The sequence below is a fragment of the Eptatretus burgeri genome, chromosome 6 (assembly GCF_056783735.1).
Source record: "Eptatretus burgeri isolate ZD-2024b chromosome 6, Ebu_testis_v1, whole genome shotgun sequence".
Lineage (NCBI taxonomy): Eukaryota > Metazoa > Chordata > Myxini > Myxiniformes > Myxinidae > Eptatretus > Eptatretus burgeri.
The window spans coordinates 88,498,158-88,510,390 of record NC_140966.1 but is presented as its reverse complement, the minus strand read 5'-3'; the positions used below and the strand labels follow the sequence as shown (position 1 = coordinate 88,510,390).

At 43.0% G+C, this 12,233-nt stretch overlaps 1 protein-coding gene across 20 annotated transcripts in view; it reads right to left on the bottom strand.

Annotated features, from left to right (window-relative positions):
• DNAI3 (dynein axonemal intermediate chain 3) overlaps nucleotides 1-12,233 on the bottom strand; it is a 191,695-nt gene that overhangs the window by 46,981 nt on the left and 132,481 nt on the right. For all 20 annotated transcript variants that reach the window (XR_015059424.1, XR_015059425.1, XR_015059421.1 and 17 more), the window contains 2 exons: nucleotides 2,896-3,012; nucleotides 301-374 (listed from right to left, as the gene is read on the bottom strand). Coding sequence is in view for 4 of the 20 variants with exons in the window: in XM_085886108.1 (XP_085742234.1) it covers nucleotides 301-374; nucleotides 2,896-3,012 (191 nt within the window). In the remaining 16 variants the exon portion in view is untranslated. The remainder of the gene's footprint in view (nucleotides 1-300; nucleotides 375-2,895; nucleotides 3,013-12,233) is intronic.

Sequence of the window (12,233 nt, the reverse complement as noted above, 5' to 3'; positions counted from 1 at the left end):
ACACTTTAGTCTCATTATCAGATTTCCAGGACCGTTATCAGCTGTTACCTTTCTTGGTCAGACCACATTGTAAAATTAGCATCTGAAGGCAGATGGCATGCAAAGTAATTCATGAACACTCCTTACAGCCATCAAGATCTACTGGACACAGCTCAATAAAGTGTGCTTCTCCAATGTAGCCTGGTTTCCCAAAACCAAACATTCGATATTAATTATAAGATTTGATCAGAATTTTGCTTATCATAAAAGGTTATGATTATTGAAAACAGCACCAGTTGTATAACAGGAACATGTCCTTACCCATCAACTGAGCAAGAAAGAAGTTGCAAGCAGAGTTTTGTCTTGTTCATCAAGGGTACACCAAAACAGGACAACTGCACCCAAAAAAAATAAAATAATGTTATTGTAGAGATACTGAAAATAACCATATTCAAAGGTGGGTGTGGGAGGGGTCAGGGGAGAGTGTGGGGTGCTAATGGCCCCTTGTACGCATGTTGTATAAATCAGAGCTCATTTTATATCCAGCTTCTTGTGTGCCATCAGTCAAACATCAATGTGAAGATATGCACCTCACACAATCTGGTGTTAAAAATCCATTTCTAGTTTCAATTGGGGAAGTTTAGGAAAGTCTTGTGCCAGGTCCCTAGAAAAACTGGCAACTATTCTGCAAGTACAGCTGAGAACATTTCATTAGTTAAAAAACAGGAAGCTGCATTCAACACTTCTTGCACTCCTACCTTACTGATGAGGTGACTGAAAACTGTTGGCCACAAGATGGCACCAATGTACACTGTTCATGTCCAAAACCCCAACTTAAAAGAGTTGCTGATACACCATCACATGGACAAAAAGTTAACTGCGATTCATAATTCTGTACATTCCCCTGGTTCTGTGTATAATGGACTTTCACTGCATTAAATAAATTGCAACAAGGAGCTGATACTCAAGGTCCCCTGCCTTTTGTGTGGTATGAGGAATCGATTTGTGTTTTATGAAAGCTAAATCTTAAACGTTTTTTGAAATATCGTGTACATAAGCCAAGTTACCGAAATAGTTGCCACGGCAACAGAATTCAGCCAATACCAGCCATGATCTCATCAGGTTGAGATCATGTCATGAGTAGATATCTGCAATATGAAAGCTAAATGTTCAACGGTTTTTGAAATATTGTGTACACAAAAGTACATGGAAAGATGATCGGTCATGGACGGAGCTCATTTTAATGTGCTCCCGTCTCCGACCTTGTCACCATGCATGTGAAACACCAAGTCCATACGTAAGATTAATACAGAGACTTTTTCAGTATTTACTGCCTTCATCCTTTTGGTGCAATTGAGAGAGACAGTACTTGCAAGACATCTCATATTTTCCAAAGAAACTGGAGATGGACCTTTTTTTTAAAGTTAAGCATTATATTGCGGTGATTGATAGTTCATGTATGAAGTTGATTTGTAGAGTTCCATGATTTTCAACTAACAATGGAGAAAGAAATGGCGAGTTATATCCAAATCCCGTTTGTTTGGGACTGAAAGATAAATTTCAGATCGTCACAAACATCCGCACGCTGTTTCGACTCATGTCGACTATGTTGTTTGTTAAGCCTGCCCAAAAAAAACAAAAGGGTATGATCACAAACCAATAATGTTGAAAAATAGTAAACACTGGGTTCAAAGTGTAAATGGTTGAGAGTTATTGGTGATCATATATTTGACCAATCGAAGTGGTTGATTGTTCTATAGGGCTAATCTATTTGTTCTATAGACCTTTATAAACAGAGCTGTTTCTTTAATGCAACAGCAATGGAGAACAGAGAGGCATAGTTTTAAAGATTTATTTGAAAAAATAAAAAGAAAAACTAATTTTAACACAAAACACGGAGTGAAACATTCAAAGTACAGTACACCACCCCCATGCCAAATAAATAAATAACAATCATACAGCACGTGACATCGCCGGGGTGCCTTCGGTGCCGGGCAATGCCGCTTTGCAGCACATGGAGTCAGTATTGCGAGGAAGCGGTGTACAATTATAATAGATTGATTAATTGCACAATTAAAATAAATATATAATAATTGTAAAATAATGAATTTCTTAATGAATTGGCTTATGGCATACCTACACCACCGCTGTTTCATTGAAATCTGTAACTTTTTGAAAATTAAGTAATTAATAAAAAAAATTAAATAATTATTAGTCAAAAAGAAAAAAAATACCTTTTTCTCAAAGCACATCTTCACTTTTGTCCCCAAATTTCAGCTTCCTAGCTCAAAGGATGGCTGAGATATCACCCAGACAAACAAACAAACAGGAAACCAAACAAACGAGAAAACAAACAAACGGAATGAAAACAGTACTCCCTTCGGCACCCCGGTGATGACGTCATGCATTGCCTGGATATGGCATTGGGAAGGTGCAGTGTACAACAATTCCTGAACTCAATTATGGCTTGTAATATGGCTCAATATTGAGGTGATCGGTGTTTGTGTTATCGTCAGGTACTCAATTACACCATCTTCTTCTGCCTCTTTCTAATGCAGCACAAGGCTGTGGGGTAACATCACTGGCTGAGGGTGTGGCTGTGCCTTCGATGCAGTGCCCTCTGTAGGTTATGGCAGGAATTTTCAATTTGTTCAGGATGCTGGCGGATATCTCTCTCTCCTACTCTTCACAAAGGACACCGTGAGATCTATAACGTCTACCAACTAATGCGGGAAGACAGGACATCCGTTTAATGTCCATCTGAGGGATGGCACACACATTGACGAATGACTTTGCCTGTGAAACACTGGGATGACAGTTTATAGCAAGGCTAAGATTTGAACCCAAGCTGGACAGCTGAGAGACGAGTGTTCCTACCTCTCATCCATCCTGTCAGCCCACTCAATTATAACTCACCTTGTAGTATCCAGGTAACCAGTGTACATCAGTGACAGACATGTGATGTCCAGATTCAGTGGATGAGGCTGCACATTGCTTCTCGCTGGGTGGCTTACACACCTCCTTGAGCCCAGTCTGAGTGCACACACAAAGAACATGCTGACATGAATGAAGAAATATATAGCCCACATGGCAGGTGTCTTTGGATCATTAAGAATGATCCCGTCATACTACAAAAACCAAGGTTGAAATTGTAAATTGCTCTGGGCCTTCCAAAGGAGAAGATTTTAATGCAGTGTTTACATATAATGAACTTGCATGAAGATTCATGAGTTTATAACATAAAAAAAAAGACATCAACTTTGTTATGGAAGGCTTTGTCATGGAAACACCAGAATGTGTACATCAGAATAAATATTCCAGCAGGACACACTATGAATACATCTCTTTTCACAATAATAGGGAGTGGAGAAGATGGAGGAGGAATTATATTCAAGAGATGTTGTGGGAACTTTAACGCCCACAAATGAAATATACAGTTGATGGAACAGCTGAATTCACTTGCAGGTCAAAAGATCACGATGCCCCGAGATGCAGCACACCTTGATGGAGGATTTCAATATGGATTTTAAATGGATTCGACTCTTCAGAGGGGAACAGATCCATGACCAGACAGCTCAGCGGCATCTATGCTACTAACTGAGCTATCCGACCCTCTCCCAGCAACAGCCAACGACACCAAACCTTGCATGGAGGCATCCCATCTAGGTACTAACCAGGCTTGGCTTTGCCTTGCTTCACAGGTTGAACAAGAATGGGGAATATTTATTTCAAGCTAATCAGTTAAGATGAGGGCTATCATTTGATTTACCTCACAAAGTACTGCAAACCCTCCAATGTACTTTCTTAACAACCCTTTCAAAGAAGTCCAGTCACTCAAATTATTGGCTTTTACTCTCAGCCATGATCTCCCTTGAGCAAACCACATTTCAAAGTTGGCCTCCAAAGCCAGAGGCCAACTGGGCATCCTCCGTCATACAAAGTCCTTCCTTGGCACACCTGAACTCCTCTCCAGCTACAAGGCCTTCATCCACAGCTTGATGGAGTACTGTTCTCCCCTCTGGACTGGCTCCCCTGCATCACACCTTGCTCAGCTTGACGCTGTGAAAACCAAGGCCTTCAGCATCATTGGAATGTCTTGCGATGAAGCTGAGTCGATGGACTTCCCACTTCGCCTTCATAAACAGGTCGGTCATTTCTCTGTCTCCTTCCGCCTCCTTTCTGGTCTTGCATCCTCTGCTCTCCATGCTTTGTCCCCTCCTCCCCGGACACAAGCAGTTCACCAGCAACCACTTCTAGTGAAACTGCCAAAATCCAGAACCACTGCTCACATCCACTCATTTGTTCGTTTTTCCCACCTGTGGAACCAACTTCCACACTCTCTTCAATCTCATTCTTTTCTCTAGGTCTTAAAAACAGCTGTTTACCACCATCCCAGATCATTCTCAATCCAAAACCTCAGACCTCCTCCCCCCTCCCACAAAGTTTGCTTCTGCATCCATCTTGTCCATCCCTTGCATTCTCCCCTGCCCATCATCATTACCTGCATCCTTTGGTTGTCCCTCAACCCTGTTGTTGAATTTCCACCCTCTCCTTCTGCTGTTCCTTTTGGTATGTTGCATCCTGATTCATTTTGTGTTCCAGCTTCTCCACGAGCCTTGACTTATGTATTTTCAAAAATAAAATAAAAATAAAAATCAGTGGCACTTCAGCTGGGCTCAGGAATGATTGTGTACCCACCTGCGAATCATTAAAAGTGTAATTATTAGTTGAAATCGAGTCATTAATCAGAATGGATTTGTTTCTGAAACATAGTAATGGGTTCAAAGTGGAGTAATCAGGTTGTCTTGCTGGATGGAGAGATTAAAGATGGAGCTGATTTAGTAACAAAGTGCAAATTAAGAGTGGCACTTCATCCAACAGAAATTATGATGTTGCAATGATTAGCGTTTAATTTTCCAGAAAGATTAGTGTTGGGCCAATGACATTTAGCAAATGAACCTTCATGCAAAACAAATTCCCAATGGAAAAAGGTGATTCCAACTGTTTTGAATGATGGGTTGGTCGAAAACAATGGATTGCACACACATCAATTGGAATACGTGATTAATAGACACATTTTTACCCACAAAAAATGGATATTCTTCCTGTAAACATGACAATTTTCTCAGGTGAATCAAGGCTCATGCTGGAGCTTGTATACATACATCGCATGTCGGATGTATGTATACAAGGACATTAGGAGACATGGGTGGTGTACTTAAACAGTGAAATAACAAGATTAGGAGATGATGGAAAAACTCAACAAAGCATATGGGAATTTTTTTTTGATCAAGGTTTATAATATCGTTGAAAATTTTCCACGACAGAATGAAAGGTTGTGTCCAAGTTGAATCGTCTGAAAAGTTTGAAATATAACGGAGTTGAGCAAGTCCATGTGTTAGCGCCAACACTATTTAGTATGTTCTTTGCAGCCTTGCTTAAAGATACCAAAAGTAAACCTTCCAGTCGGTATCTACATTCAAATGACATCAGATGGTTGTGTTATCAATGGATTATGCCTGAGAGCAAAGAAGAGCATCCATGAGGTTTTGGTACAAAAATTGCTATTTGCAGACACTTGTGCCTTAGTTGCACATACTAAAGAGGACCTTCTGTTACCGACGACTTTGTTCACTGAATCTGCTTCAAAGTTCGGAATTAAAATCAATCTGACAACCAGAATGGCACTCGGAAGAACACATCGTGTCACCTTGCATGCTCATTCTGAACAAAAACACCACCATCAACAACATACACGCTACTATTATGGCCCCTGTACCCGTATCATATATGCACCCTATTATGTCACATACATTGCCATTATCCGTAGTTTTATTAATTATTAGGATATTTAACAACCACTTTTGGCACATGAAGGCAAAATTGCATCAATGAAGATTAATATGAAAAATTTTCTAACTATATTCCCCATGGCTCGTCGATTATATGGATGAAATCTCACATCACTCTGTTAAGTGGTTCTGGAGAAGAAGATTTTAAAAAATGTTTATATTTTCAATCCAATGTGGCTGCCAGACCACATGACCGATGACGTCATAAATTTAATTCTTCACTTACATCGGGTCATAGATCAGCTATTTGAAGTTTCAGATTTTTTGGACCACGATTTTGATTCAACCAATTATGGCTGAAATACCACTTCAATTTGTTTCGTTGAGCGGTTTCAGAGAAGATGTCCAAATTGTTTCCTTTAATCCAATATGACTGCCATACATATACCATGGATAGAAAACTGTTTTTTTTTTTCTTTCTCAGTGTTATGAATGAAATATTTCCATGGGGAATCCATCATATGTTGAAAGTTTTGCATCGATCGGACAAGCAGTTGCAGAGAAAAAAAAATTCAAGCAAAAATATTTAGATGTGGACACAGACAGACAGAGACAAGGGCATTGTAATAGTCTTGCAACCCTTTCGGGGCAAGACTAAAAACAGGAGATGCTTCAACAGCCCGCACCAGACCAATTTGTACACCCATCTAAAGTATACAATGGGGATACTCAAATGATGGCATTTAAGCAGTTCATGTACCTAGGTAGCACTATCATCAGTGATGGCCAGTCTGACATCAAAATCGAAAGACAAACAAGTAGACGTACATTCAAAGTACACCGCCACCATGCCGACTAAATAAATAAAATATCCTCCAGTGCACGACATTGCCAGGGCACCATTGGCAAACGACGATGCCGCTGTACAGCACATGGAGATGGAATTGGGAGGGAGCGGTGCACAATAATTGATTGATTAATTGTTTCATTAAAATGAATAAATAATGATCATAAAGTAATTAATTTTTGAATCAATTGGCTAATAGTATACCTAAACCAGCACTGTTTCATTCAAATCTGTAACTTTTTAAAAATTAAGTAATTCATAAAAAGTAATTAATTAATTAATCAAAAAATAAAACAAAAACGTTTTTGCCAGAGCACATCTTCAATTTTGTCCACAAATTTCAGCTTCCTAGCTCAAAACATGGATGAGATATCGCCCGGACAAGCAAGAAAAGAAACAAACAAGAAAACAGAGAAAGAACTGAGTACTCCCTGCCTTCAGTGCCTGGCAATGACATCATGTCAGGTCAGGTCAGGTATGGGAGCATGTGCTGGAACAGTGCGTTGCTGCATCCACTTTCTGCCGGTACTCTAGGTTACTCCAGGGTACTCCAGGGGCATCCGTCTGGCCATCCCACAGGCAGATGCCTGGCCCATCCCCATCTCCTTGAGGTCTGATGAACCTGTGGCAACCATGAGGCATGTCATCAGCCCATTGGCCTCCTCCACTCATGAGGCTGCTTTGCTGAAAGAATCTGGTGAGCAGGATCAGCGTCAGTAAAATGAGGAACATGTCCATGCAGCCGCAGCTGATGCTCATGGACTATGCAGGTAACAAATCTCATTTGAATCTCTCAAAGCAACCGCTCGTTGGACACAAAGTCCAACCAGCGATAGCCAAGGATTCTCTGAAGAGACCTGGAACCAAAGGAATTAAGGTACATCTTAGATCCCAAAGTGTCACATCCGAAGAGCAAGACGGGAAGCACGAAGGACCTGAAGACTCGGACTTTTGTCCTCCCACACAGGTACCGGCAGCGTCACACCCCATCATCCAGAGACTCCACAGGCCCGACCCAGACACCTACTGACATATGCCTCACAGCCAGTAGAGACATGAATATCACTGCCAAAGTAAGTGAATTTCTCTGTGACCTCAACATCCTCACAACAAACAGGTACAGACAAGAAAGCAGCATCCAATATGTCATTGAAAGCCTGGATCTTAGTTTTGACCCAGGAAACCCATAATCCCAGTTGCTCCAACTTCTTATTCAGCACCTTGAGGAACCCCAAAAGTATATCCAGAGTCTTTGCAAAGATGACTGTATCATCTGTGAAAGCAAGGTCAGAGATCTTGACATTGACAAAATGATGCACCGCAGCTTGATCTCTCCCACATCCTCCCCAGAATCCAGTCCATACAAGCGCTGAAAAGTGCGGGGGGCAGTATACACCCCTGATGAACTCCAGTAACAACTGGAAATACGTCAGAGATGGTATCGCCACAAATCACAGCATTCTCAGTATGACAGTATAGTTCAGATATCAGATTGATCAGTTTTGGTGGCACCCCACTGAGACCAAGAATCCTCCAGAGGGCATTCCAATTCACCAAATGGAACGCTTCACAGAGATCAACATAGGCTGCAAGCAGTCTCTGCTGAAACTCTCATCTGCATTTGGTGAGGACCCAAAGGGCAAGGATACGGACAATCATCTACCTCTTTGGTGTAAAGCCTGACTGCTCGAGGCGCTGGTGCTCAAGCAGATGGTGGCGAACCTGATCAATTATAATTATCCAAGCAAAGACCTTGCCCGGCACTGAGAGCAGCGTCACCTCTTGATAGTTGTTGGAGTCCTGGTGATCAAACTTCCCTTTCCAGAGAGGGACAAGGCCCCTCTTCCAGTCAGTTCGGATGATGCCCGTGTTCCAGGAAGAGAACAGAACTGCATGCATAGACACGAGTAAGCATTTCCACCAGCCGAGAGAAGTTCAGCATGGATGCCACAGATCCCAGGAGCTTTACCCCATTTCACAGCAGCCTGTGTTTCAACAAACCAAGGTAGATCACAGTAGATTGGAGGGTCAGCAATAGGGATAGTAACACCTCTGACATCCAACTCAACAGCTGGTGGATCAGCCTGGTATAGCCGCTCAAAGTAACCGGCACAGCGGGCCTTCACTTCGGACTCCTCTTTCAAGAGCCCACCACCCTCTGTTCTAACTGCGGTACACCGAGGGATGGGCTTGGATGGATGCATTGCGAGAATTCCCCTGTAAGCAGGATGAGAATCACTTGACCACAGGTGATTCTCTACCCCCTCACAGATTCCTCGCACATAGGCTTCCTTGTCCACCCTTAGTGCACATACAGTTTTACGCCTCAACTCCCTGAACAGCTCAGATCTGCCATTCAGCCTGGCCCTGCAACTCTGGTCAATGGTATGCAGTGTCCCTTGAGAGACAAAATTATTCTTCACCTTTCGGTGAATTCCAAGACATCCACCGGCAAATCAAGGATGGTCGTCTTGAAGGCGACAACTCTTTAGGATTCCCCAAAGCACGCAGACCCCCCCAAATCCCCACTCAGCCTGTTCGCAAACTTCTCGGCTACCCTCTCATCCTTGAGCTTGCCAATATCTAGCCGAGGCTGGGATGGTACCATTCTCCTGGATTTAAGGTGCAACTTAAGAGTTGCTAAAACAAGCCGATGGTCGGTATTGAGGAACTGAGCACTCCGGTAGACCCTGCAGTTCTGGTTCATCCTCCAGAGCCCATTGATGAGCACATAGTCAATCTCCTTTGCCACACCACCAGCATTGGAATACCAAGTCCAGTGATGAGACTGTGGGTGCTGAAACCATAAACCAACCACCTAAAGTCCATGGCTTCTTGCAAAGTCAAGGAACTTAGTGCTATTCTGGTTCACAGTTCCAGACCCATGAGGATGAACACATGTCTCATAACCTTCACTATCAGTTCCATTCTATGCATTGAAATCCCCCAAGACTAGAAAAGTATCTCGCCTAGGGGATGAATCAACCTGAGACTTGAGCGCAGCATAGAATGTGTCTTTCACGGTGAGATCACTCACCACAGTTGGAGCATAAACAAAGACCAGGGAAACGGCACAAGGAGTGACGAATCCTTAGTCTCATAATATGATCGTTGACCGGTGTTCCCTCAATTATCATTGGAGGCAGCTTATTGGACACAGCTCCAGCAACTCCTTGGGAATGGTAACCATCAGAGCAACCAGACCAACAGTAGGTGTAACCACCCGCCATGATCTCGCCGCAATCCGGTCTCCGAACCTCAGCGAGTGCTGCAATACTGATGTCCAAACGCTTGAGCTCAGATGATAACAGAGACAGGTGATCATCCTCTCTCATGGATAGGACATTCCAGGCACCCACCCGAAGGGACTGCCTCAGGTTAACCCAAGGAGACCGCCGTCTGGTGGACGACACCTCAGCACCACCCCGACACACACTACCACAATCTGACCCTGGAGGTCTACCCCCATGGTTTTCCTCCTATCATCGAGGAATCGGGGTTTCAAAGGCTTTGCCACAATCCCGTCATCTGGTGAGCTGCCCTGCGAAGGGCAGCAGCACAGGAGGTACTCCCACAGAGTGGGTTTTCAGATTTCCTTACATTTGTGGAATGAAGTGTTTTACGGTGGCCGGAGTACAAATCCTGCCACCAACCTCCTAAAAAAAAGTAACCCAACTGCAGGAGAACGTCCGCAGACACAGTTGGGCACTAGATATGGACGGCCATTGGCTCACAAGGAGTTCCTCCGCCCTTTGACAGGTTTTGTTTTTAATCCTGCTGGGTGTGCATATAATCGTCTAGATGACACTGGATGTGGAATTGTCATGCATCGTCCGCAGACGTCATGCATCGCCTGGATGTGTAATTGGGAAGGAGTGGTGTACAATTCAAAAAGATTGTACATTATTTTGTTGTTGCCTTTGTATGAAGCTATGGCACAAGTGAAGATTCCACCTCAAGACCAAGTTCAGTGTCTCTTCTTCAGTTGTGCTATGCGTTCTGGTCTGCAGATGTGAAACATGGTACCTCTGCCAGAGACGCATCAATCTATTCTATTTGCCAAAACCCAAAAGTGACGTCTGTTTCATTATGAATATCAAGCAGCAAGATGAAATCACCAATGAAGAAGTGCTTCACCGCAATGGAATGACAAACTTTAAGGCTATGATTTGAATCTTCAACTCCACTGGGCCAGAAAATTGGTCAGGATGGGTGAAGATTGTATACCCAGAGCAGTGTTCTTTTACCAACTCAAAGAAAGGAATCGCCCACTAGGTCATCCAAAGCTTCATTTAAAAGACACCCTTAAGAAGAATGCGTAAATGTCAATATTCCCACGACCAACTGAGAAAGCTTACCTCTAAATATAGAATAAAGTGAGGAAATGCTGTCACCCTTGGAGTAACAACATTTGAGGAAAGTAGACTCCAAGAACATGGAGCGAGAGGCAAACGCTACCATTATCATCAAGATATTGGACCTTGATATAGTCTTTGTTGATATACGGTTCTTCATCTCTCAGGTTTCCATTCCTGAAACCCCATCAATGTATGTTGGAATCCTCGCTGGTTAGCCATTTCCTTAATCCCATCCTTCCATCTTCTTTTTGGCCTTCCTCTTAGTCTCCTTCCATCCAGCATTCACATCTCCATCTTTCTGGCCATCCGATCTCCCCCCTCCACCACACATGCCCAGCCCACAGACACCGCAAAGCTGTCTGTGCAGTCCTATTTATCCTGGGTGACAACTGGGCCAGTATCAAAGCTCTTTGTGCTTAGATCTATATTTATGAGGGAGGGGGGAGGGTTGGTCTCGGTTGTCTGGGCAGCGACCACCCTCCCCAGCACCGTTTATTTTTTTTTAGAGGAAACCATCCCATGGATAGCTGTTGGCCTGTCAAGGCTTATTCGATGGGTTTTGTTATTTTTCTCTGCTGTGTGTCCAGACACCTTCCTCACATGGCAAGCTTGGTGGGAGAGCTGGTTGAGTTGCCGACCAACCGACCATTAAATAGGTAGAACTGGTGTTATGCACAGTACATCCCTCGTGCCAAAAAAGCTCTTGGAATGAATGCTGGAACAGTCCTTCAACAATTCCAGAATAAATTCGACATGTTCTGTTTTTTATGGTGGAGAATATATATGTCGATTTTTGTATGTATGCATGCATGTGTATTGTGTAAGCATGTATATTTTATATGTAAGAGTGTGTTGTGTCTGTGGTTTTTCAAAATTTTAATTCCATACCCCTGGGCCAATTGCTCTGAAAAATTGCTCGACCACATTATTGCAACACGCCCGAGGTCAATGTCACAATGAAAAAAAATTGCATTTCTTAATCAAGTCGATGCTAAAACAAAAAATGACGCTGGTCTGGCTGATAGAGTGTCCTCGGCAGTGAAAGGGGCCGATCTTAGCTTACGCCTCGGCCCATCCGCTTCGCGTTGGAAGGTGAATTTTGTCAGGAATCGAACCAATTGCATTTTAGGATTTATATTCCATATGCAGAATGCAAATTAATTGAAAAGAGTCCACAGTCGCCACGTGGCTACACCGAGTGAAAGTAGTCATCGCACGATCCTGTACGACCTCAAACAAGGAAATGAAGCTCTTTGT